General features: G+C 43.4%; 1 protein-coding gene across 2 annotated transcripts in view; it reads left to right on the plus strand.

Moving 5' to 3' along the window:
* Positions 1 to 23,534, plus strand: part of GLP2R (glucagon like peptide 2 receptor) — a 154,746-nt gene that overhangs the window by 114,333 nt on the left and 16,879 nt on the right. For both annotated transcript variants that reach the window (XM_083145525.1, XM_083145526.1), the window contains 4 exons: positions 605 to 764; positions 7,534 to 7,693; positions 11,510 to 11,570; positions 22,534 to 22,603. In XM_083145525.1, the coding sequence (XP_083001651.1) occupies positions 605 to 764; positions 7,534 to 7,693; positions 11,510 to 11,570; positions 22,534 to 22,603 (451 nt within the window). The remainder of the gene's footprint in view (positions 1 to 604; positions 765 to 7,533; positions 7,694 to 11,509; positions 11,571 to 22,533; positions 22,604 to 23,534) is intronic.

The raw sequence follows: 23,534 nt of genomic DNA on the forward strand, positions 1-23,534 counted from the left end.
GGTTTCCTGTTATTATACAGTGGGAGCAGCCTGTGGGGTCCAGATTGTGTCATGTTCTGTAATTTGCATTACGGTGTGTTCCATGTGTAATGCCTCCTTTTTCTGATGCTACGCCTCCTTTCTGTGAGACCACGTCCCCTTTTTCGCCACGCAACTTTCCCGCCTACTGCAGGTTGGCCTGTGTGCTCAAAATGCCAGGGCCAATTTCTAGTCCCAGTCCGGCCCCTGGTGTGCCCCCCAGTCCAACCTGCGGATACTGCGGTCCGGAGATTGGGCTTCCCCCATTGATGTAAATGGGAGCCGTCTACCCAGGTCCTGCCCGTGTTCTAGGGACATGGGTTAGCCCCTTTTACATGGCCGCTGACCCGGGTCCACAAGGGAAAAAACCCGGGTTTTTGTGGCAGTGTAAAAGGAGGGGTATTACTTATTAAATTATATATTTTTTTTTTAATTAAACTGGAGGCTTTCACATATTCTAAAGCAGCACATTGTAACACCCAATAATAGTGGGCTAGATCTATGTGTACTGTTTAAAAGCAATTAATAATAAGCAGAATTATTTTTATTGCGTGTGTAAATACCTGTCTGCTTTTGGCATTTCCAGGAAACTTCACTGTACCAGAAATTATATCCACATGAATCTCTTTGCTTCGTTTATTATGAAAGCTCTGGCTGTCCTGATAAAAGATATAGTCCACAGCACCCATCACACCCCAAAAAAGATCAGAGATGAAGATGAATGGCTATCTATCATAAGACCAGAGGTAAATAATAACTTTATTAAAAATGTGTTTATCATATGCCATGGTCATCTATATCATACTTGCCTACCTGACCCTCTCCATGCGGGAGAAAATGCTCTGCTCCTGGACTTCCCTGGTAATATATGATTGCCAGCACCTGTGGTGAAACACCTTTACCTAGCTCCCCACAGGTTATGGCAATCATACATTACCAGGAAAGTCCAGAAACAGAGCATTTTCTCCCGCATGGAGAGGGTCAGGTATGCAAGTATGATCTATATCAGGGCTGGGCAACACCGGCCCTCCAGATGTTGATGAACTACACATCCCAGCATGCCTTGCATCAGTTTCAGCATGGCCACATAGCAAAACTAATGCAAATCATCCTGGGATGTGTAGTTCATTAACATCTGGAGGGCCGGTGTTGCCCAGCCCTGATCTATATCATACCCTCCAACATGACCCGTTCCATTAGGTACAAAATGCGCTGTTTCTCAACTTCCCTCTTAATTGATAATTGCAGTCACCTGTGTTGAACTAGTTCAGTGGCGATAACGGTGTTCCAGCAGAGGTGAAGGCAATCCTAAATTAAGGAAAAAGTCCAGAAGCAGAGCATTTTGTACCTAATGGAATGGGTCATGTTGGAGGGTATGCTATATATAGATGTCTAGTGTCCATTTGTGTGTCTCCAATACACGGCTATCTGTTGGCAGTGAGGGAAACTACATCACTATCTCACACATGCACAAACATAGAGGCAATCACAAGGTAGCAAACTAGCTTTCAAAACAATTGCTTCCAGCTGGCTTACTAGTTTGTTTACTAAGTTACCAATTAATAAATAAGTTGCCAGCAAAATGAATACAGGCATTGTATCATGCAATCATTTACTATCATGACCATACACTGGGGCAGATGTATTAAGCCCGGAGAAGAGATACTGTAACTGGAGATAAAGTGGAGATAAAGTGAAATTAGATAAAGCACATTGCTGCATATAGGCGCATCCAGTACAGACAGCACAGCTGTTGCAGGTTGGCTTGCATAAGCCAATTCATTAAATTAATTTGAATGTGGCCAGAGTTGGAAGTTAGCCTTGCACAAAGATGGAAGTTTTTTTTAATTATCTATTTCTGTTCACAAATTACTGATAGCAATTATACTAAATGATTAATCAGTAAAACTGACAAAATTTAATATGGAGCAACACAATCTCAAATTATCAGCATTGAGTTGAACATGGCAATAGCCAGATTTTACAGCTAGCTATTGAATTTCCCAGAGACAGAGTTAGTCAATAAAAAGTAGTCTGCCTAAGTGGTGTTAATGAAATCTGAAAGAAAATATATTTACAGATTAGCACATGTTCCCATTTATTTATTTAAAGTTCATAATCTCTACTTAAAGAATAAATATATATATATATGTATATAGTATAGTAGGGGGAATCGGCACTCGCAACACGTAGATAACTTGCCCCAGTGCCTTCACAGCTTTAGCAATAAAGTGATATACATACATGGGTAGGTGCAGCACTCGGTTCCTTAGGGTGCAAAAAAACTACAGTACAGTGTCACATTGGTGATCAACGTTTCAGTGCTCTTTACTGGCACTATCGTCAGGATTATTTTTTTTATATAGAATCTACCCAGAAGTTGGCTGACAATTGTTAGCCTTGGAGCAAATGCCATCAAGTGTACCTGGCTTTATTACCAGCAAAGGCCAAAGGCAAAATGGCCATGGCAGAAAAACTTCAGGCATGGTTTATCTAACGGGGAGGAGGTTTAAATGTGTAATGAAATATCTCAAAAATCATTAACAGAGACAATTCTAGTTAATGATATAAAATACAGGAAGCAATGTACAATAGCCACCTCACAGCAACTCCCCAGACCCTGCAAAGTCTACCTCACAGCAGTACCCCCCCCCCCCCCCCCCTTCCCCAACATTACTATAGCCAAAGGTTTTAGTACAAAACCAATAGCTACAGCTCCGTGCATACAAGATTGCTCGCAGCTCACCAAAAACTACATCAAGATTGACATGTTGATCCTTCCTAGAAAATGGGTATGTATTCTTGGTTTCTGCTTCATTGGTCCCAGCAGTGTGTTTTTGAGTTACTCAGATGTCCGAAGATCACATAATATAGGTTGTGTCTCCCTTATCCAAAATGCTCGGATTTTAGATAACGGATTATTCCGTATTTCAGAATATTTTTAGATTTCAATCTTGAGGTATCTTGCATTTTTGTTGTACAAACACATCAAACACTTGAAATACACACAAATATATTTTATTTGTGCATAAAACAAGGTTTCAAAAATTAAACAAAGTTTGTGTACTATCTCAGATACTGAATTTAAATGCCAAGCAATCATTGTCTTGCACAAATTCAGTGCAAGTTACATTTCATGTCCTCAGTAGTGCTGTTGCAGATGTCCCCAGTAGTGCTAGTTACATATCATGTCCTCAGTAGTGCTGTTACAGATGTCCCCAGTAGTGCCAGTTACATATCATGTCCTCAGTAGTGCTGTTACAGATGTCCCCAGTAGTGCTAGTTACATATCATGTCCTCAGTAGTGCTGTTACAGATGTCCCCAGTAGTGCCAGTTAAATATCATGTCCTCAGTAGTGCTGTTACAGATGTCCCCAGTAGTGCCAGTTACATATCATGTTCTCATTAGTGCTGTTACAGGTGTCCCCAGTACTGCTGTTACATATCATGTCCTCAGTAGTGCTGTTACAGATGTCCCCAGTAGTGCCAGTTACATATCATGTCCTCAGTAGTGCTGTTACAGATGTCCCCAGTAGTGCCAGTTACATATCATGTCCTCAGTAGTGCTGTTACAGATGTCCCCAGTAGTGCTAGCTACATATCATGTCCTCAGTAGTGCTGTTACAGATGTCCCCAGTAGTGCTAGTTACATATCATGTCCTCAGTAGTGCTGTTACAGATGTCCCCAGTAGTGCCAGTTAAATATCATGTCCTCGGTAGTGCTGTTACAGATGTCCCCAGTAGTGCCAGTTACATATCATGTTCTCATTAGTGCTGTTACAGGTGTCCCCAGTACTGCTGTTACATATCATGTCCTCAGTAGTGCTGTTACAGATGTCCCCAGTAGTGCCAGTTACATATCATGTCCTCAGTAGTGCTGTTACAGATGTCCCCAGTAGTGCCAGTTACATATCATGTCCTCAGTAGTGCTGTTACAGATGTCCCCAGTAGTGCTAGCTACATATCATGTCCTCAGTAGTGCTGTTACAGATGTCCCCAGTAGTGCCAGTTACATATCATGTCCTCGGTAGTGCTGTTACAGATGTCCCCAGTAGTGCCAGTTACATATCATGTTCTCATTAGTGCTGTTACAGGTGTCCCCAGTACTGCTGTTACATATCATGTCCTCAGTAGTGCTGTTACAGATGTCCCCAGTAGTGCCAGTTACATATCATGTCCTCAGTAGTGCTGTTACAGATGTCCCCAGTAGTGCCAGTTACATATCATGTCCTCAGTAGTGCTGTTACAGATGTCCCCAGTAGTGCTAGCTACATATCATGTCCTCAGTAGTGCTGTTACAGATGTCCCCAGTAGTGCCAGTTACATATCATGTCCTCAGTAGTGCTGTTACAGATGTCCCCAGTAGTGCCAGTTACATATCATGTCCTCAGTAGTGCTGTTACAGATGTCCCCAGTAGTGCCAGTTACATATCATGTCCTCAGTAGTGCTGTTACAGATGTCCCCAGTAGTGCCAGTTACATATCATGTCCTCAGTAGTGCTGTTACAGATGTCCCCAGTAGTGCCAGTTACATATCATGTCCTCAGTAGTGCTGTTACAGATGTCCGCAGTAGTGCCAGTTACATATCATGTTCTCAGTAGTGCTGTTACAGGTGTCCCAAGTAGTGCTGTTACATATCATGTCCTCGGTAGTGCTGTTACAGATGTCCCCAGTAGTGCCAGTTACATATCATGTCCTCAGTAGTGCTGTTACAGATGTCCCCAGTAGTGCCAATTACATATCATGTCCTCAGTAGTGCTGTTACAGATGCCTCCAGTAGTGTCAGATACATATCATGTCCTCTGTAGTGCTGTTACAGATGCCTCCAGTAGTGTCAGATATATATCATGTCCTCAGTAGTGCTGTTACAGATGTCCCCAGTAGTGCCAGTTACATATCATGTCCTCAGTAGTGCTGTTACAGATGTCCCCAGTAGTGCCAGTTACATATCATGTCCTCAGTAGTGCTGTTACTGGTATCCCCAGTAGTGCTGTTGCAGATGTCCCCAGTAGTGCCAGTTACATATCATATCCTCAGTAGTGCTGTTACAGATGCCCCCAGTAGTGCCAGTTACATATCATGTCCTCAGTAGTGCTGTTACAGATGCCTCCAGTAGTGTCAGATACATATCATGTCCTCAGTAGTGCTGTTACAGATGCCTCCAGTAGTGTCAGATACATATCATGTCCTCAGTAGTGCTGTTACAGATGTCCCCAGTAGTGCCAGTTACATATCATGTCCTCAGTAGTGCTGTTACAGATGTCCCCAGTAGTGCCAGTTACATATCATGTCCTCAGTAGTGCTGTTACTGATGTCCCCAGCACCGCTTTTAGCAAAAAAAAAAAAAAAATTCACTTTCTGGAATGTATGGTTTTCGGAATGATTTGGATAACAGATATTTGGATAAAGGATACTCAACCTGAAGCTAAATAAAGAGAGCTTAATTTAACTAAACATAAAATCTACCCTAGGAGTGAAAAATTGGAAAATAACACAAAAGCAAACAGATCAATCCAAGTATTCGTCTCGCTGGGGTATTATCTAATGTTCCATAAAATCAGGATAATATGTATAATTATGATATGGGAGTTTCTCTAATAACAATGCTTGCCAAAATGCTCTGTGCATGTCAGATGTTAACCACATCAGTTTAGGGGGAATGGGCAGTTCCAAAGTTGTCATTGGGTGTGGTGACACCCAGTGCACATTCTGCACTAACATTCCATACTACCGCTGCGCTGAAGGTGTGGCAGCACAACAAGAAGGTGTGGCCTGAGTGGGATCTCCATTTCTTCACTCTGGGAACAGAGATGCTGGCTGCTCCCCGAGACGGGGATGTCTGTAGTGCCAGCTCTTCATCTGTGACAGGAGCCGAGTGCTGCAAGAGAATATCACACTGCAGCACCCAATTCCTGACACTGTAGATGGTGACACCTGGATGCGGATTGTGATCCACTGGACAGTGCAGCACCATACATCAACCCTCAGCACCATGCATTGAAACCACTGCTTTTATCTTTAACTAGTGCTATTTTTGTAGGAAAATAGGTTCAGGAACTCTGAGTGGGACAGAAGTAAGCAGTGATGTGGTTGGAGCTACAAAGGGACGGGGCATATATTGTTGCATAAACTTTTTAAATGCATAATGCCACCAGTAGTGCCATATATGCACAATGCCCCCCAGCAGTGCCAGATAAACAATGGCCCCCCAGCCAGTGGTGCAAATCTCAAAAAATACTTAGTGGTACTGTGTGCGCGTGTCAAAAATTGGGTGTGGCCACATGCCAATGAAAATAGGGTCATGATACACATACTGTATGCCCTCAATAGTGCCAGATACAAATATGCCCCCAATAGTGCCAGATACACATATGCCCCCAATTACACATATGCCCCCAATAGTGCCAGATACACATATGCCCTCACAGTGCCAGATACACATATGCTCCCACTGTGCCAGATATACCCCCACGGTGCTAGAATTTCCCACCAGCAGTGCAACTCACCATTGTTGCTGCTGCCACTGTCAGAGAGAGGAGAGTGCAGCACTCGCGCCTCCTGCCCTTAGCCCAGTCCCCTGCTGTCTGTCTCCTCCTCCGCCACTGCCGCCACCGCCGCCACTTCCCTTTGGAGGGGAGGAGAGCGCATTGCACCACATGTCTCTCCTTCCCCTTCCTCTCGTCAGCCAATTAAAGCTTGTGGGCCGGCTCCTGATTGGCTGCTGGCCTGGGAGTTCTGATTGGCTGACGGCCCAGTCACAGGGACACAGTGAGGGGAAGGAGAGCCGTGCGACGCACTCTCCTCTCCTCTGAAGGGACACGGAGGTGGCCTCAGTGGTGGAGGAGGAGACAGACAACAGGGCAGGCTGCAGAGGTCAGGACACTTGCAGATGACATTCAGTACCACCTATTTTAACATAGAGACATATAATTTGACTGCAGATAAGAACCATCTAGTCTGACATAACCCTTGCCTTAATGGTTTTCCAGTGTAGGGTAGGGTTGCATTCACTAAATAAACTCTCCGTAAATGAATGTTCATCAACAGACAAAGCATACCTCCATTTTATTTTAGCTGCAGGCTGAGAATCTGCCCATAAACACAAGTTTTATCTGACTGCTGTCCTTTTGGAGATGTGCAGGCAGTATGAACTGACCTAACTTTCCTGGTGGCCAATTCACCCAGTACAAGAGAGTGTCGCACAATGTTGCACAATGATTGTAAACAAAGAGCTCATTGCAGTCTCTTGACATCTTGTTCAAGTGGAAACAAATGTTAGTTATCTGGGTGAGAGAAAGTCCTAGTGGTCCTTTACTTGAATGCTGCCACCAGACACCCCATTAACCACGAGAGTACATGGGGAACACATAATCATTTGAATGTATTTTCCATGTTTATCCCATTTAACATTAGTGCCACAAGTCTACCCATAGCTGCTTATTTTTCTATAAAGTCACAATACTGTTGTAACTGTCCATATTATAGACTAAGGACAAACCCATTCTGTTTTCTAGGAACCTATTTCCTGTAAATTTGTACATATATCGCTGCATTTCTTTGTCGGTGCCAACTTTTTCTGGCTGCTGGTAGAAGGAATATATCTACACACAACAATAGTGAGCATGGTTCTGTCTGAGAGACGCATGTTGCTGAGATACATAGCTATTGGCTGGTGTAAGTATACACTTATGTATGTACTATGTAATGTACTATGTAAAGTATACACTTATGTATGTACTATGTTATTTAATGTAGTGACCGTTTAATTTTTCCAACATGATACAGTGTCAGGAAAATATAAAATTCAGGTTTTACCTATTCTAAAATTATATTTAGCTGGGCTATCTTATTAGCTTTCCATTAGTAAAATTAAATAATTTGTGAGCCCATTAAATAACTGCCACTATGTCATGCAAGAGTATGAGGCTATCACACACATTACATTTGTCAGACTTTGTACACTGAGGGCGAGATGTACTAAGCCTTGAAAAGTGATAAAATGGAGAGTGATAAACCACCAACCAATCAGCTCCTACCTTTCATTTTTACAACACGGCCTGTGACATGGCAGTTTGCAGCTGATTGGCTGGAAGTTTTTCACTCTCTATTTTATCACTTTTCAAGCTCAGTACATCTCGTCCTATAGCAGGCATTCCCAACCACAGTCCTCGAGGCACACTAAGGGCTATTTCACACGCTCCGGCTCCTGCAGGACAGCAAAATCCCACACGGCCAGGAAGTAATGCCACACACTGTAGTTAATAATGGACACAATTGTGTCTACTCCCACGGGACGGCCACGGCCCGGCCGTCCGGTTGCAGCCGGATCCCACCACTGGAAGGGACAGCTGCCGGACTGTGGCCATCCCCTCCATTGTAAACTACTGTGTGCGGCACGGCTTCCTAGCCATGCGGGATTTCGCCGTCCGGCAGGAGCCTGAGCGTGTGAAATAGCCCTAACAGTGCAGGTTTTAGTGATATCCAGGCTTGAGCATAGGTGACCATAGGCGAATGTAGACTTATGGTAATGGGTGGTCCCAGATCTAGAAACAACAGTAGGGGGACCTTTGCGCGGCTACGCCGCTCGGCAAAAGGGGGTTTGGCCTCATGGGAAGGAGGCGTGTCATCACAAAAAGGGGTGTGGTATTACACTTTAGACCATACACAGTAATGCCCATTACACATTTTAGCAAACTCCGTAATACCCATTACACATAAAGCCACACACCGTAATGCCAATTACACATAAGGCCACACACCATAATGCCCATTACACATTGTGCCACACATCATGATGTCCATTACATACTATATAACAAACCGTAATGCCCATTACATATTTGCCACATAAGTGCTGCTTACCTACATGCTCATTGCTAGGGGGTTCTTGCTTGATGGCACCATAGTACCCATTACACATGATGCCGCACACCATAGTACCCATTATACATGATGCCGCACACCATAGTACCCATTACACATGATGCCGCACACCATAGTACCCATTACACATGATGCTGCACACATAATGTCCCTTACACGTGATGCTGCACACATAGTGCCGCTTACACATGATGCTGCACACCTTAATTGCTCTTACACATTAAGCCACACATTATGCGTAATGCCCCCACATACCGCCACTTGTAGCGTCCCTTAAGCAATGCCCCCAAAAGTGCTACTTACTGTAAATTTTTATATGAGCCTAATGCAGGGAGAGATAAGGAGCGGTGCAGCTGCTTCTATGGGGAGAGGAGCAGAGCGCAGCGGAGAGCACGCTCCCACTCCCCTCCTGGTGTCCCCTCTAGCCGAGTGGATATTTGAAATATTGTGCACGCTGTTGTTGTGCGTGACGTCGGGGGAGCACGCCGGGCACCGGCACCACATGATTAAAGGGGGGGGCGGGCTGAGGTGAAAGCGGGGAGAAGAATTGGAGTGGAAGCTGCAGGGGTGACAGTCATTGACAGCTGGGCAGAGAGCAGGGGGCTGCCCGTCTGTATTCAGAGCACTGCAGGTCACGGCTGTTTGAAATAATACCCCTTTCACAACAGAAAATGCAGGGATTTACCCGGGAATATGGTCCCAGGATCTGTTGTGAGGGGGAGAGACAACCACTCCCCTCTTCCTACCCCCCTTTAACCAACCAGCTATATCTTCGGAACCAACTGACCCATTTCATATTGAAGAACTTTTGAGTTGGCTTTGAATGATTTTGGTCCCGTGAAACTGGGCTGTTCAGTTCCAGAGAAATCTGCCCTCAAAGAACATAAACAGTCATGAAATTACATTTAAGAAATGAAAAAAAAAAAAAAACGGTTTAACCTCAATATCCTTGGAACCAATTAACCCATATGGATCCAGCCTGGTATCAGATTGAAGGCCCAGCGATTTGGGTTCGACTGAGATCAACCTCGAGCTTCAGTGATGCCGAAGCGGGAACTGGCCGCAGGTGAACTGGGTGGGGGTCGGAATTAGCGGGTCCCATGTTATCCTATAGGGAAAACGTTCCAGCTTTGCCTGGAGGTATCTCCGGTTGCCAGGGGGCTAGAGACACAAAATGAGCTAATAGGTGGTCCTGTGAACCTCCGGACCACCCCCTAGCTTCGCCTATGCAGGTGACGTAATTAGTACCTGAGTTTTTCTAATTAAACCATCTGTGCTGAAGCCTGGATATCACTAAAACCTGCACTATTGGTGTATCTTGAGGACCGTGGTAGTGAATGCCTGGCCAATAGGGTAAAAATGATAGTTCCAAAAATGAAAAGAGGTGATGTATCCCATAGCAACCATTCAGATTAAATTATATCTATCATTTCTCTATTGCATCCTAGAAAATGCTAAACAGAATCTGATTGATTGCTATGGGCAACATCACCTATTTTGATTTTTAGAAGCTTTAGCAAAGGTACCCCAAAGAATGCATTGACTGCGAAGGTGCACAGTTTTGTGGTAACTAAAGCGAGGGACTGCGCACATCCCTGTAGTGCCAATATTCTGCACAAATCATTTCATCATCCAGGTACCATACGCATCCTCCAAATAAGTTAAAGTAACATTTTTCTGCCTCAGTTAATCCTTCAGGTTTTTTTTTTTGGTTATGTAAGAAAATAAATAGGTGAGCTGTTATACCCCTTTCACCTCGCAAAAATAACCTGGGTCAGTCCTGGGCTGTTGACGGGTCATGGTGATACAGTACAGGGGCTTGGTGGCAGCAATTGTGTCATCATGGCCACACACCCCATTATACAATACTGAGATTATACCTCCCAACTTTTCAGCAATTGAAAGAGGGACAGCTGCGCTCACCGGAGGTGCACGCCCGGAACAAGGGGGCGTGGCTTAGTGACAAGGGGGCGTGATCTACAAATCACGTCATTTCACACAAGGCCACCCCCTTCATTTTCAGCACTGTGGGGGCCTGACCAGTGGCTCTGTAAGTTGCTGGCCAGGGAGCCTCTCTGCTGAGTGAATAGATGCTGTGCATATGCGCACAGAATCCATTCAACGGATGACAGGGGGACTCCCTGCTGCCCCCCCCCCCCCCCCCCACCGCAGGACATTGCCGGTCTGAGACAGGATGCGGGACTGTCCCCGAAAACCGCAACAGTGGAGGTGGATACGATGATGTAATTCAGGCCAAATCACATCATAGGCCACCCAGAGTGCAGCAGATATATGAAAACTTTCACATTTCGGGGGCTGGAAAGGCCACTCAATTTCTGGGAGCTTACTGGTTGTTCCAGGACATTAGGCAGGTATGTGTAATTAATATGTACATGAGGCACAGTGGTCAGTCCTGGGTGCAGGGTGTGCAGTTGAAAGCCCTCCAGGACCCATGGATCTGTGTGCACTGAAGACATAGCCTGCTCCCATGATAGATATAATGCTACTGAAGTACATTAATTCAAAAGGGGTCGCAAAGTGTCCAACATACAGATCAATTGAGATCCCTAACACCTGTCTTTCCTCTTTCTTTTTTTTTTGTTGCAGTTTGTCCTCTTCTCTTTATTATACCGTGGGTGATAGTAAGATACTATCTGGAAAATGAAGGGTATGTTGTTTTTTTTCTTAATTTGTGTTTGACTGGGGCAGATAACTATTTTGCTGTTATTCATTATCTTCTATGGTTTGTGTGTCTTTATTATTAAAGTAGGAATAATAAAGTTTACAGCCATTAATTTTATGTAACTGAGGGCCACTTGGAATCTCCCTTTCCTATGGGTGAACCTGAGAACACGGCAGTATAGAAGGGGAAGTGTCAATATTGCCATACAGCTGTAATGGTCACAGTCTGTCTGGGTTCGGTTTGTCTGGCAACAGTATTAAATATTTACTTTGTAAATTTGGGAATTGATCTGTACACAAAATGTACATACATAAAATTTACATATACATACATTTACCAAGTGATCATGGGCCAGATGTATCAAGCTTCAAAAGTAATAAAATGGAGAGTGATAAACAACCAGCCAATCAGCTCCTGCCTGACATTTTTCAAACCTAGCCTGTAACATGGCTGATTGGCTGGTCGTTTATCACTCTCTACTATATCAGTTTATGAAGCTTGATACATCAGGCCCCATGAGTCACACTCCTTAATGACACCATTGAGCACCTCTGAGGTACTCTCTGATTCCTGACATACAAAATATGTGAGTGGACACTGGAAATACCTCATTGTGGGCGGGATGCTATATAGCAGAAATGCGGTAAAAACCCCGTTTTCGGGGTTTCTACCGCATCTCTATATGCTATATGGCGCCTCCGCAGTGTCAGCGCTGCGGAGGGAATCGCCAGCTAAAGCTGGCGAATCCCTGCAGAAGCCTATGGGCTTCTTACCGCAGCGCTGTTTGAGGGATCCGTCACGGATCCCTCCCAGCGTGCCCTGCGGCCGGCGCCGGGGTCTGCGCATGCGCAGATGGACTCCCGGGTCACAGACCCGGAAGTCCAGCGCCGGCACCGCATCGCAAGGGACAGCTCTTACCGCAAGAGCTGTCCCTTGCATGAATAACGGCATATGTTATAGCATATGCCGTTATTAAAAATGCGATGTCCGGCGAAGGGGGCCGCGGATGTTACAACATCCCGCCCTGTGTATGTCTGGGTGGGAAATGAGCTGGTCATGGGCAGGCTTGCAGTTTAGTCACTGAGAGATGCACATCCTGACATCATAGAACTTTCTCCACAAAAGGAGGACTACAAAGTCAGCAAGTATGTATAATCTTGTGCTTGTTTTATAAGGTTTATCAATCTGGTTACGGTATAGATGATAGACAATGTGTAGGTCAACAGTCATAAGGACGACCACTAATGGCCGACAGTGACTAGTTCAACACAAAAAAAAGGGTCAACATACCTTAGGTCGACATAAGCTTAAGGTTGACAGTCAAAGTTTTTCATTAGTTTTTCATGATTTTTTAAATCTATATAAGAGTACATCAGCAATCTGTGTAATTACTCGAAATGCTCCGGTCACAGTGCCTCGCTGCACTCAGAACACTATTATATCCCCTTGGATAGTAAAGTAGTCACCTTTTTTAAAAGAAAATCATGAAAAACTCATGTCAAAATTGACTGTTAACCTTGCCTATGTCGACCATAAGGGATGACACCAAGGTGTATTTTTAGTAAGATGGGAGTTCTATTGAACATGGGGTATTGCTGTGAGCAACCAATCACCTCCTTGGATGATGTCACCTGGTGTCATCCAAACCCCTGCACCCCCAACCTCCCCCAATACATGATGTTGTCCGCACCAATCAGATTCTGGGGGGAATTCAATGTCGGGGCTATTTCCGCCTAACTGAGCCCACCGGCTATTCATTGCTACTGTTTCCAACAGCATTGAATGCGGAATTCGACAAAACAGATCCAACTTTTAAACCAGTTGGCTCTACTATGTTGAAAATGGCCGTGAATTGTCAAATTCATGTCCGTTTTTCGACAATCCAGGGTCATTCCGCTGACACGCCGCTTTCCGATATTCTTTGTGATTTTTTATTTTGCCATTAAGGGACATATTGGGCCCCTACATATATTGCTATGGGCCCAAAATGTATAGATACGCCCCTGGATACAACATTCTTTATTAACCTATCCCATTACAAGGTAACTTACAGTTTGCTATAACCAAACAGCAACAATTTCATTATTTATTTATTAACAGTTTCTTATATAGCGCATACATATTCCGCAGCACTTTACAGAGAATATTTGATCACTTACATCAGTCCCTGCCCCAGTGGAGCTTACAATCTATATTCCCTATCACATATACATGCACACAGACATTCTAGAGTTAATTTGTTGGGAGCCAATTAGCCTACAAGTATATTTTGGATTGTGGGAGGAAACCGGAGCACCCGGAGGAAACACATTCAAGTATGGGGAGAATATACAAACTCTGCACAGTAAGAGCCATGGTGGGAATCGAACCCATGAGGCAGTAATGCTAACCATTACACCGTCCATACTGCCCATGAATGATATATTTTATTGCGGCTTTTATAAATTTGTTACAAATAACAATATACATACTGTACACAATATTTTTTTTATATCAGTGTTTTACTGTCTACTAGTAGTTCATAAACTGTAATAAACCACCAATGTTTTCATTTGTAAAAATAAAAATAAAAAAATGTATAATTTTTTCTTATAATGTCCAATAAGTTAACAAATATTTACATAATATTCCATTTGCATGCTTAATATGCATGCCAAATGAGAGTGTTATGCTGTGCATACTACACACGGTACAATCCAGCATGAGATTTTGAATATATAGTCAAAATCGCAAGCAGATCGCATGCAGATTGCACAGGTTTTTTACCTTGCGATCCCGATGCGCGCTCCCGTGACAGCACAAATCGAAACCCAGATAGACAGGGCTGCAATGACTATATAGTGCAAATCAAATGAAGATAGCATGAATTGTATGTAAGAAGTACAGAGATAGCAAAGATTGTGTAGCACTCGAATCTTATAGTGTGTACACACGGTCTGATTTCCTTTCCGATGTTGACGATATAGTCAACATCGGATCGGCATCGGAATCGGATGCAGATCGCAAGGGTTTTAACCCTTGCGATCCCGATCCGATCCCGATGCGCGTTCACGTATCGGAAGCCAGAAAGTCTTGGCTGCCTTGTCTATATAGTGCAGATCTGCACTATATAGTCAAGATTGGATCCAAATCAGATGTGCCTTACGATCCTATCCACGATCCGATCTGATCGGATCATGGATAGGATCTTAAGGCACATCTGACCGTGTGTACACACCATTAAGTCGAATAGCACTGGAATCTCACCGTGTGTACACACCATTAGATTAATCTGTCTGCACAAAGTTGGATGGTATTGATGACAATAAATTAAAACAAACTGGAAATTATCCATGCATTTTAGCACAAATAACAACAACAAAAAAAAACACTTATTTAATCTAAAAAAGATGCACACGCAATATTTGTAATAACATTGCAATGCTAGCACTAGCAAGGAAAAATACACTTATGAATTAATTACAGCCTGACAGAGACTTCTGTTCTTCTTGAGGTCACTGTAATCAGTCATGATTCAAATGCACCATTGTCAGTATGATTCATGATGCAATCTCCATGGGCCATATGCATACTGTAAATATCGATCCTTTAACTGCTGGGCAATAAATCAAGTCTTGTAATTCAGAGTAGGATGTGCAGACACAGATAAAGGTGGTAGAAAATATTACATGTAGTGTCCCTGTGTAAGATACACTGCTATTTCTATAGAAATACAGTATGACTTTGTGCTGATTCTGATCAGTAGGCATAGCATACAGTATTTTATGTGAAATCACTGAGCGCATGTTCATCTGAACTAGGGATGTGCACCGGCCACTTTTCGGGTTTTGGGTTTTGGGTTCTGATTACCTTGAGGTTTTGGGTTCTAATGGGTTTTGGCAAAACACCTCCTAAGTGTTTTGTGTTTGGATTTTTGGGTTCAGATTTTTTGTTAAAAAAGCATAAAAACTGCTAATATCGCAGAATTTGGGTTTTTTTTTTGCTCCTACGCTATATTAACCTCAATAGCATTCATTTCCTCTCCTTTCCAGTCTATTCTGAACACCTCACACCTCACAATATTGTTTTTAGGGCAAAAGGTTGCACCGAGGTAGCTGGATAACTATGCTAAGCCACACAAGTGTGCGGCACAAACACGTGGCTCATGTAAGAGTGGTACAGTACTGCAGCGGTAGATACGGCAGTACTAGGCACCAGACAGGTATATATGACAGTATTAGGCAGTGGGCCCCAGACCAGACAGGTAGATATGACAGTATTAGGCAGTGGGCCCCAGACCAGACAGGTAGATATGGCAGTATTAGGCAGTGGGCCCCAGACCATACAGGTAGATATGCCAGTATTAGGCAGTGGGCCCCAGACCAGACATGTAGATACGGCAGTACTAGGCACCAAACAGGTAGATAAGGCAGTACTAGGCACAAGATAGGTAGATACGTCAGCAATACTAGTATGTGCACCAGCAGAATTTATAATAATTAATTTTATTATTAGGTACTGCTTGGCAGTGGCACTCAGTGGCACACGTCAGTGCACCAGCAGCATGGAATTATTTTTTACAGTCCCACACAGCACAAGTATTATTTTTTAATTAAATTAGATATAGCAGCCTAGTATGTACTAGGTAGGTACACTAGGTAGGCAGTTGCACTGCCAGTGGCAACAGTGGAGAGTAACTAAATAATACTGGCAGATTCAGTGCAGGCAGCACCAGTGGACTATATATAATATAATTAATTATTCATATAATATAAATTACAGCACAGCACCAGAGGTAGGCCCCAACACAGAGGATACAGTAGTACTACAGGTACACAGTTAGACTGTCCTCCTTGCTAGGGAGAGCCCACCCTAAGCAGAGAGGAGAACATAGTACACAGCAGCACTGAGGGAGACAGCCCCAGCGAATAAAATAATTAATTACAGCACAGCACACCAGAGGTAGACCGCAGAGAGGAGACAGTAGTACTACAAGTACACAGTTAGACTACACAGCGGCACTGAAAGACAGCCCCAGCGAATAAAAAATATTGCGTTCAAGTCAAGGTCAAGCTCAAGTTTAAGCCCCAGCAGCAGCACCAACACACCCTCTCCCAACCCACTACTAGACTGGAGTGAAGATGGCTGGTGCAGCAGCCACTATTTAAAGCCTCGCGAAATCCGGCGCAGGGAGATGACGTTCTGACCACGCGGACGGACCCGAGTCAGGCGGGATTCTCCAAGCGCTGCTCGGAAACGGGCTCGGAATGATGACGTCCGTGGGGGCTCGGATCTCTGGAATCCGAGTCTGCACATCTCTAGACTGAACACATGTGCACCCATGCAGATTTACATGATTCTGACACTACTGTACAGTGGCTTATGCTCCAATAGGGGATGTTGCAGGGGCCCTGAAGCATTTGGGCAGAGTGGAAGATGGTGATGCCCACACTAGTGAATCGCTTGTGATTAGTTTAGGCTGTAGAGGTGTGTGCGGTGGGATTAGGGTAAGGCATATCTCCCAACTATCCCAATTTATGCAGGACAGTCCTGTGTTTTTGGGACTGTCCCTTCCACAGGTAACACTGATAGTCCCAGAGTCAACTGATCCGCCAGAGAGGAGGGGGCCCAACCCATGGAGCTTCCCAGAATGTCCTTAAGGCACTCCCGACAGAGTTCACAGGTTTTAAAGGTGAGGTAGGCACTTGGCACAGGTCGTACTTCCACCCTGTTATAGTACTGCTTCATGGCAGCTTGCAAGGTTCAATGTTTTGTTCAAAATATCCAGTAACATCTCATATTTCTTCTGTGTTTGATATATTCATAATGTTTGCATATTGGTTTGGACTAGTGTTGCCAACAACTATAATTCTTTATATACTGCAAGTGAACTTAAGTGCATAAGGTACAGTATTTAAAATTCTTGATATAGAACACTCTGGTTTTGAGACCAGTAGTAACAGGTTTTCTGTATGGGGACATTTTATTCTCCAGATCACCTAAATTAATTTCTGAGTTTTCCTAGAGCTGGCCCTAACCATAGGCAAACTAGTCAAATGCCTAGTGGCACGCATTCCAAGCCTAGGGCCGGCTCACCGTGACAGCAGGTAGCATCAGAACTGGCATGGATGTACCATGTATAAGGTAAAGGGGTACTACTGTGCAGAGTAATATAAATAAGGAAACTACTCCGTGACATAAGGTGAATGAGGGGCACTATCATGTGATGTAATCTGAATAAGTTTGTACTATTTTGTGACAATGTAATTTGGCACTATTGCGTGGCAATGTCCCATCCCAGCAAAACCATACACTTTTCTGGGCAAAAGCTGTCCCTATTTGAAATAGGGGGGAGCACGGTAACAGGGAGGCACTATGACCTGTGCTGGCACTGCCCACTAAACCTGTAATGTCATGATGTTGCACAGAGTTTGCAGGGTACCTTCTCTTCAAATTCTGTCAGTGCCCAGTGTCATAAGGACAGTACGGGTAGATCCCCAGGCTACATGCCTTTAGCATTTCTTGGATGCTCTGGGTGGCTATGTACAGTAGTCATGTTACTGGCTACATTGGCAGCTGAAGTCCTGGCTCAGATAAGAAATAAAATACTGTACTGTAGTCCTTAATACTTTCCTGATGTTTGACACTGGATTTTTTTAATCTGTACTAATCTGGTCTGTTCTCGGTTTATAACACTCGGTAAAACAATGATGAACTCCATAATGTATGTGCTATATAACAGATGCAGTGTTCTCTGTGTGCTTACGTTGTGTGTGGGTTTCTAACTTTCTATAGATAACTGATATAGGGTGTATCCGAGCCTTTTAAGAGCTGCTTTTACCTTTGGTGCTAGATTTTATACATAATATGATTGATAGACATGCCTCTCCTTGTTTGTCATATGGAGTGCGGGATAGTATACACATAACAATATAAGGGGTCAAGTGGTGAGCAGATGCTGTGTCACACACCTGTCTGCCTCTACCCATCTTTTAGCCATTTCCCTGTAGTAAACACTAAGGGCTGCAGGCTGGGCACATTGATGCTTGAAAACTCTTTGGACGAGGAGAACAGCCAATCACTTCACAGAATTGATGTTGGAATTAAACTGTTATTCGTTATTAATAGCGCCAACCAAATGTGTTGGGAGAAGGATGTTTGGTGCTTCGTGTGTGAGCTGCCCTGCTAGTCAAGGAGCACGTACATTATCCCTACTTTTCTTATAGCTCATGTAAAATATAATAGATTTAATAGAAAATTATCCTGATTGATGCTGGCAAATCCAGTTCTCTGCCGACTGTTGATAGAACTCAGTAGCGCACGCAGGGGGGGTTTCTGAGTACCCAGAAACCCCCCCAGGAGTCTAAGGGCCCTAGACTGAAAGCTGAAGGTCCCCTCTTTCCAAGGGAACAAGAATTTTAAAAATCGGCCATTGGGAACCGGAGATATCTGACTTCAAAGCAGTGGTCCCCATCCAAGCCTGTTAATTGCTTTCCCAGTCAGATATTTCAGGTTCTGTCTGACTTAGAGTTTTTCTGAGGGTATATTACAAAAGCTGGGACTCTTCCCCTTTGATGGACACTAGGAGCTTGTCTCTACTGTGCCCAGCACCAGAGATATCAGCCTTCCAGCAGCTGGTTACTGCTCCAGCTCCACACACCTGGTATGTAGTTTTATATACTCGTTGGCAGATTGCTCTGCCTCCTGAACTCTGATCCCCTAGTCCCCAATACCATTTGGTAGGTGGGATTCTCTAGTTTTTAATTCCATTAAAATCTAAGAAATAGATTTCTGTAAACTGGAGATATCTACAGTCAAGCAAGCTGTCCTCCCACCAAAATTATGAATAATAAGCCCACTCCACTATACACCCCTCCTCTGCATATTAAACATCCTCTACCACCCCAGAAGTTATGTATCAGGGCCCCTTCATTCAGTCCAATGCCCCGTTCTCCCTCCTCATCTCCCACCATCTGTGCAGTAAAGGGGTAATTAGTGGAAATTACTGATCCAGGTCCTACATGCTGAGCGGTTGATATAATACCCCCTACCACCCGCGGGACATCAAAGCTTCCCCCACCCCTACCGCTGATGGACCGGTAGGGCCCCCAGTACATTGCTATGCCCAGGGGTCTACACTGCTGTTGATGCCCCCGTATGTATATATGTGTGTGTGTCTGTGTGTGTGTGTGTATATATTTTTTTCCTTTTTTTATTACTATTATTATATTTAGATACATTTGCTCTATCTATAATACTTTAACTGACCCGGCATATACTGAGTCACCTAAGTGTCCATCTCCGTGCTTAGCTCCGCCCCTCTGGAAACCCCCTTCTGAAAATCCTGCGTTTGCCCCTGGAACTTTTACATCGACTGAATGCAAATGCATTGGGATTAAATGATCTCTCTTTAGAGAACAATTCTCCACCCAATTTGATCTTATAATATTTTGATCTTATAGTATTTTTCCAGTTGATTTCAAAAGCTTCAAAGCTGTGCAGGCTTATGTGTGATAGACACTATCCTTCAATCCACATGCCTTTTTGCCAGTCTTAGTGGAGGCCACTGTAACTACCCCTCCCATACCCCGGATAACTTTGAATCCATTAGTTAATAAAGTTTGCATATAAATGAAACTAGTTTTTTGCTAATTGTGTTGAAATATTTGTGTAGATTACTTATTTTAAACAGTATATATAACAGGGTAACTACTCCGCACCTCTGGGGTTAAGTACTACCAGTAACAAATTGGTTAGGCCTAAATTCAAGTGGGCTAAGGGACCTAGGGCCAGATTCTCTAAGCTTCAAAAGTGATAAAATGGAGAGTGATAAACAGCCAGCCAATCAGCTCCTACCTGCCATGCCACAGACTGTGTTTGAAAAATGTCAGGCTGGCTGTTTATCACTCTCCGTTTTATCACTTTTGAAGCTTAGAGAATCTGGCCCCTAGTGACGTGACAGGGGAGGAGAGGGGGACGGAGCGAGGAGGAGCAAGGTTGGAACAAGGGTCTTAAACGGACCCTTACATGACAGAAAGTGAAAGCAAAATGATCAGTTTCAAACTTGCTGGATATGGAGAGAGGGAGCTGCGAAGACAGAGATTGGAGGAATGAGCAGACAGAAACAATTTGACGGCAGATAAGAACTATTTGGCCCATCTAGTCTGCCACTTTTTATCCTTCAGTTAATCTCAACCCTTTTTGATCCTTATTTCTTTGTAAGGATATTCATATGCCTATCCCAAGCATGTTTAAATTGTCCTACTATCTTAGCCTCTACCACCTCTGATGGGAGGCTATTCCACTTATCCACTACCCTTTCTGTGAAGTAATTCTTTCTAACATTTTCCCTGAACCTACCTTCCTCCAGTTTCAGTGCATGTCCTAGTGTTCTATTACTTCTTTTACTTTGAAGAAAATTTCCCTCCTGTACTATGCTAAAACCCTTGATATTTTCTAAGATTTCTATCATGTCCCCCCTTTCCCTTCTCTGCTCCAAACTATACATGTTAAGATCTTTTAGTCTTTCCAGATAAGTTTTGTGATGTAGGCCATGCACCATTTTAGTTGCCCTTCTTTGTACAGTCTTCTTTGTATTTATATCCTTCTGAAGATATGGTCTCCTGGACTGGACACAGTACCAATGACCTATAAAGTGGCATTATTACTTATTTTTTTCTGCTACTGATTCCTCTCCCTATGCAACCAAGCATCTTACTAGCCTTCCTCATTGCTTTTGCTACATTGCTTTCCTGCCTTTAAGTCACTTGAAATAGTGACTCCTAGATCCCTTTCCTCCTCAGTAGTTTCCATTATAGTACCCTTGATACTATATTGAGCTTTTGGGTTTTTGAGTCCCAAGTGCATCATTTTGCATTTTTTAGTATTAAACTGTAGTTGCTATGCTCTTGATCAATTCTCAAGTTTACCTAGATCATCAGTCATTTGATTTACCCCTCCTGGTGTGTCTACTCTGTAGCATATCTTTTTGTCATTTGCAAAAAGGCACACTTTCCCTTCAATACCATTTGCAATGTCACTAACAAAGATATTAAAGAGCACTGGTCCAAGTACAGATCCCTGGGGTACTCCACTGGTAACATGTCTCTCCATAGAATGCACTCCATTTACTACAACTGTCTGTTTCCTATCCTGCAACCAGATTATTATCCATTGAATTGTTTTATAGTCCAATCCCACACTTTCAAGTTTATTTAGCAGTCTGCGATGTGGGACAGTGTCAAATGCCTTACTAAAGTCTAGATATGCCACATCTGCAGCCCCCCCCCCCCCCCCCCTTCATCTATTATTTTGGTCACGGAGTCAAAAAAGTCAATAAGATTTGTTTGGCATGATCTCCCTGCAGTAAAACCATGCTGGTTTGGATCCTGTAAGTTGTTTAATTTAAGATATTCTACTATTCTTTCTTTTAATAGTGTTTCCATTAAGTTCCCTACTACTGATGTAAGGCTCACTAAACTGTAGTTACTTGCTTATTCTTTGCTTCCGCTTTTGTGCAGTGGAACTACATTTGCTCTTTTCCAGTCCTCTGGAACTGCACCTGTATCTAGTAACTGGTTGAATAAATCTGTTAATGGCACTACCAGCACATCTTTTAGTATCCTTGGATGCACTCCGTCTGGCCACATTGACTTATCCACTTTCAGTCTTGAAAGTTCTTGAAAGTTCTGTTAGGACTTTCTCCTTAGTAAATTTACTTCCATCTACCTTATTTTTATGATTGTCCTTGCAACTTAACTGTGGTCGAAGACAGAGAATGGAGGAATGAGCAGATAGCGACTAAGCCGTTATTTTGTTGGGCTTTTAATTCTCAGTATAAAATTGCACACAAAGTTCAAAAGTGATACATAAGGCAGAATGTACAAATTGTATATAAAAACCTCTATATAAAAATTGATTCATAAATGTGCATTAAATTTAAATATTTTGTTTTGATTTTTTTTTCCAGATGTTGGGCAATAAACAGGAGTACTGCAATCTGGTATATCATTAAAGGGCCAATGCTTCTGTGTGTATTTGTAAGTATGACATTTTATACTTCGTATTCCTAAAGCAGATTATTCTCTGTAAATTGAATCATTATGGGTTTAGATTGGTTAAAAAAGGGGTTACTTGTACTACAGTATGCAACACATTGTGGATGCAATACAACACGCCTTTTATCACCGGAATGTACAGATGTGTCATGAGAATCCGGGGGAATGCATACTCCCATGAACCATTCACAATAAATGGGGAACTGATGGATACATGAGTATTGCACAATGGCATCACTATGAAATGATGTAATATACTGCAAGGATGTGTATGGACACATATGCACTCAGAATCTACCACCTCCACAAAGGAGGTGGTAGACTCATAGATCATGCCCCCTAGATATGTCTCACCAGACAGTTGCTGTCACAAAAATTGAAATTAAGCCATGAGACAAATTCAAGATCTGGCAACCAGGCAAACTGAAGTTCACAGTCATAAGCAAACTTTGTTGATTGGCAGAACAAAGGTGCAAAGAAAGCGGTGGGACGAGGGCTGTTACCCAATCTCAAGCTTGTTTTTGGGGTCCAATGAGGGCCTCCCCAACTATTAAGATGGAACAATGTTCTCCCGCTTAGCATGTGGTACCAATGTGTAGACTCTTTACAATGAATTATTTTCAGGGTGACTGCAGTTGGTTGGAAAAAAAAATCTGGTAATGTATAGGAGTACGTGACTATCGGACATTTCTCCCAATCACTGGTATATGGCAAAAAAATAGTCATTAAGGAAAGATTATTAATAGTGTGACTTTTCATAATCCTGCTAGCTCTTCTTGAAGGCTTCAATCAGTGGCAGATTAAGCCCGGGGGGACAGGGGCGGTCGCCCCGGGGCCCCCAAACAATTGGGGCCCCCACACCAGCACTGCTGCCAGTGTGGGCATCCTGACGCCCCGTGCTTGGGCAGTGCAG

This window comes from Crinia signifera, chromosome 6 (genome assembly GCF_055691185.1).
Source record: "Crinia signifera chromosome 6, ASM5569118v1, whole genome shotgun sequence".
Lineage (NCBI taxonomy): Eukaryota > Metazoa > Chordata > Amphibia > Anura > Myobatrachidae > Crinia > Crinia signifera.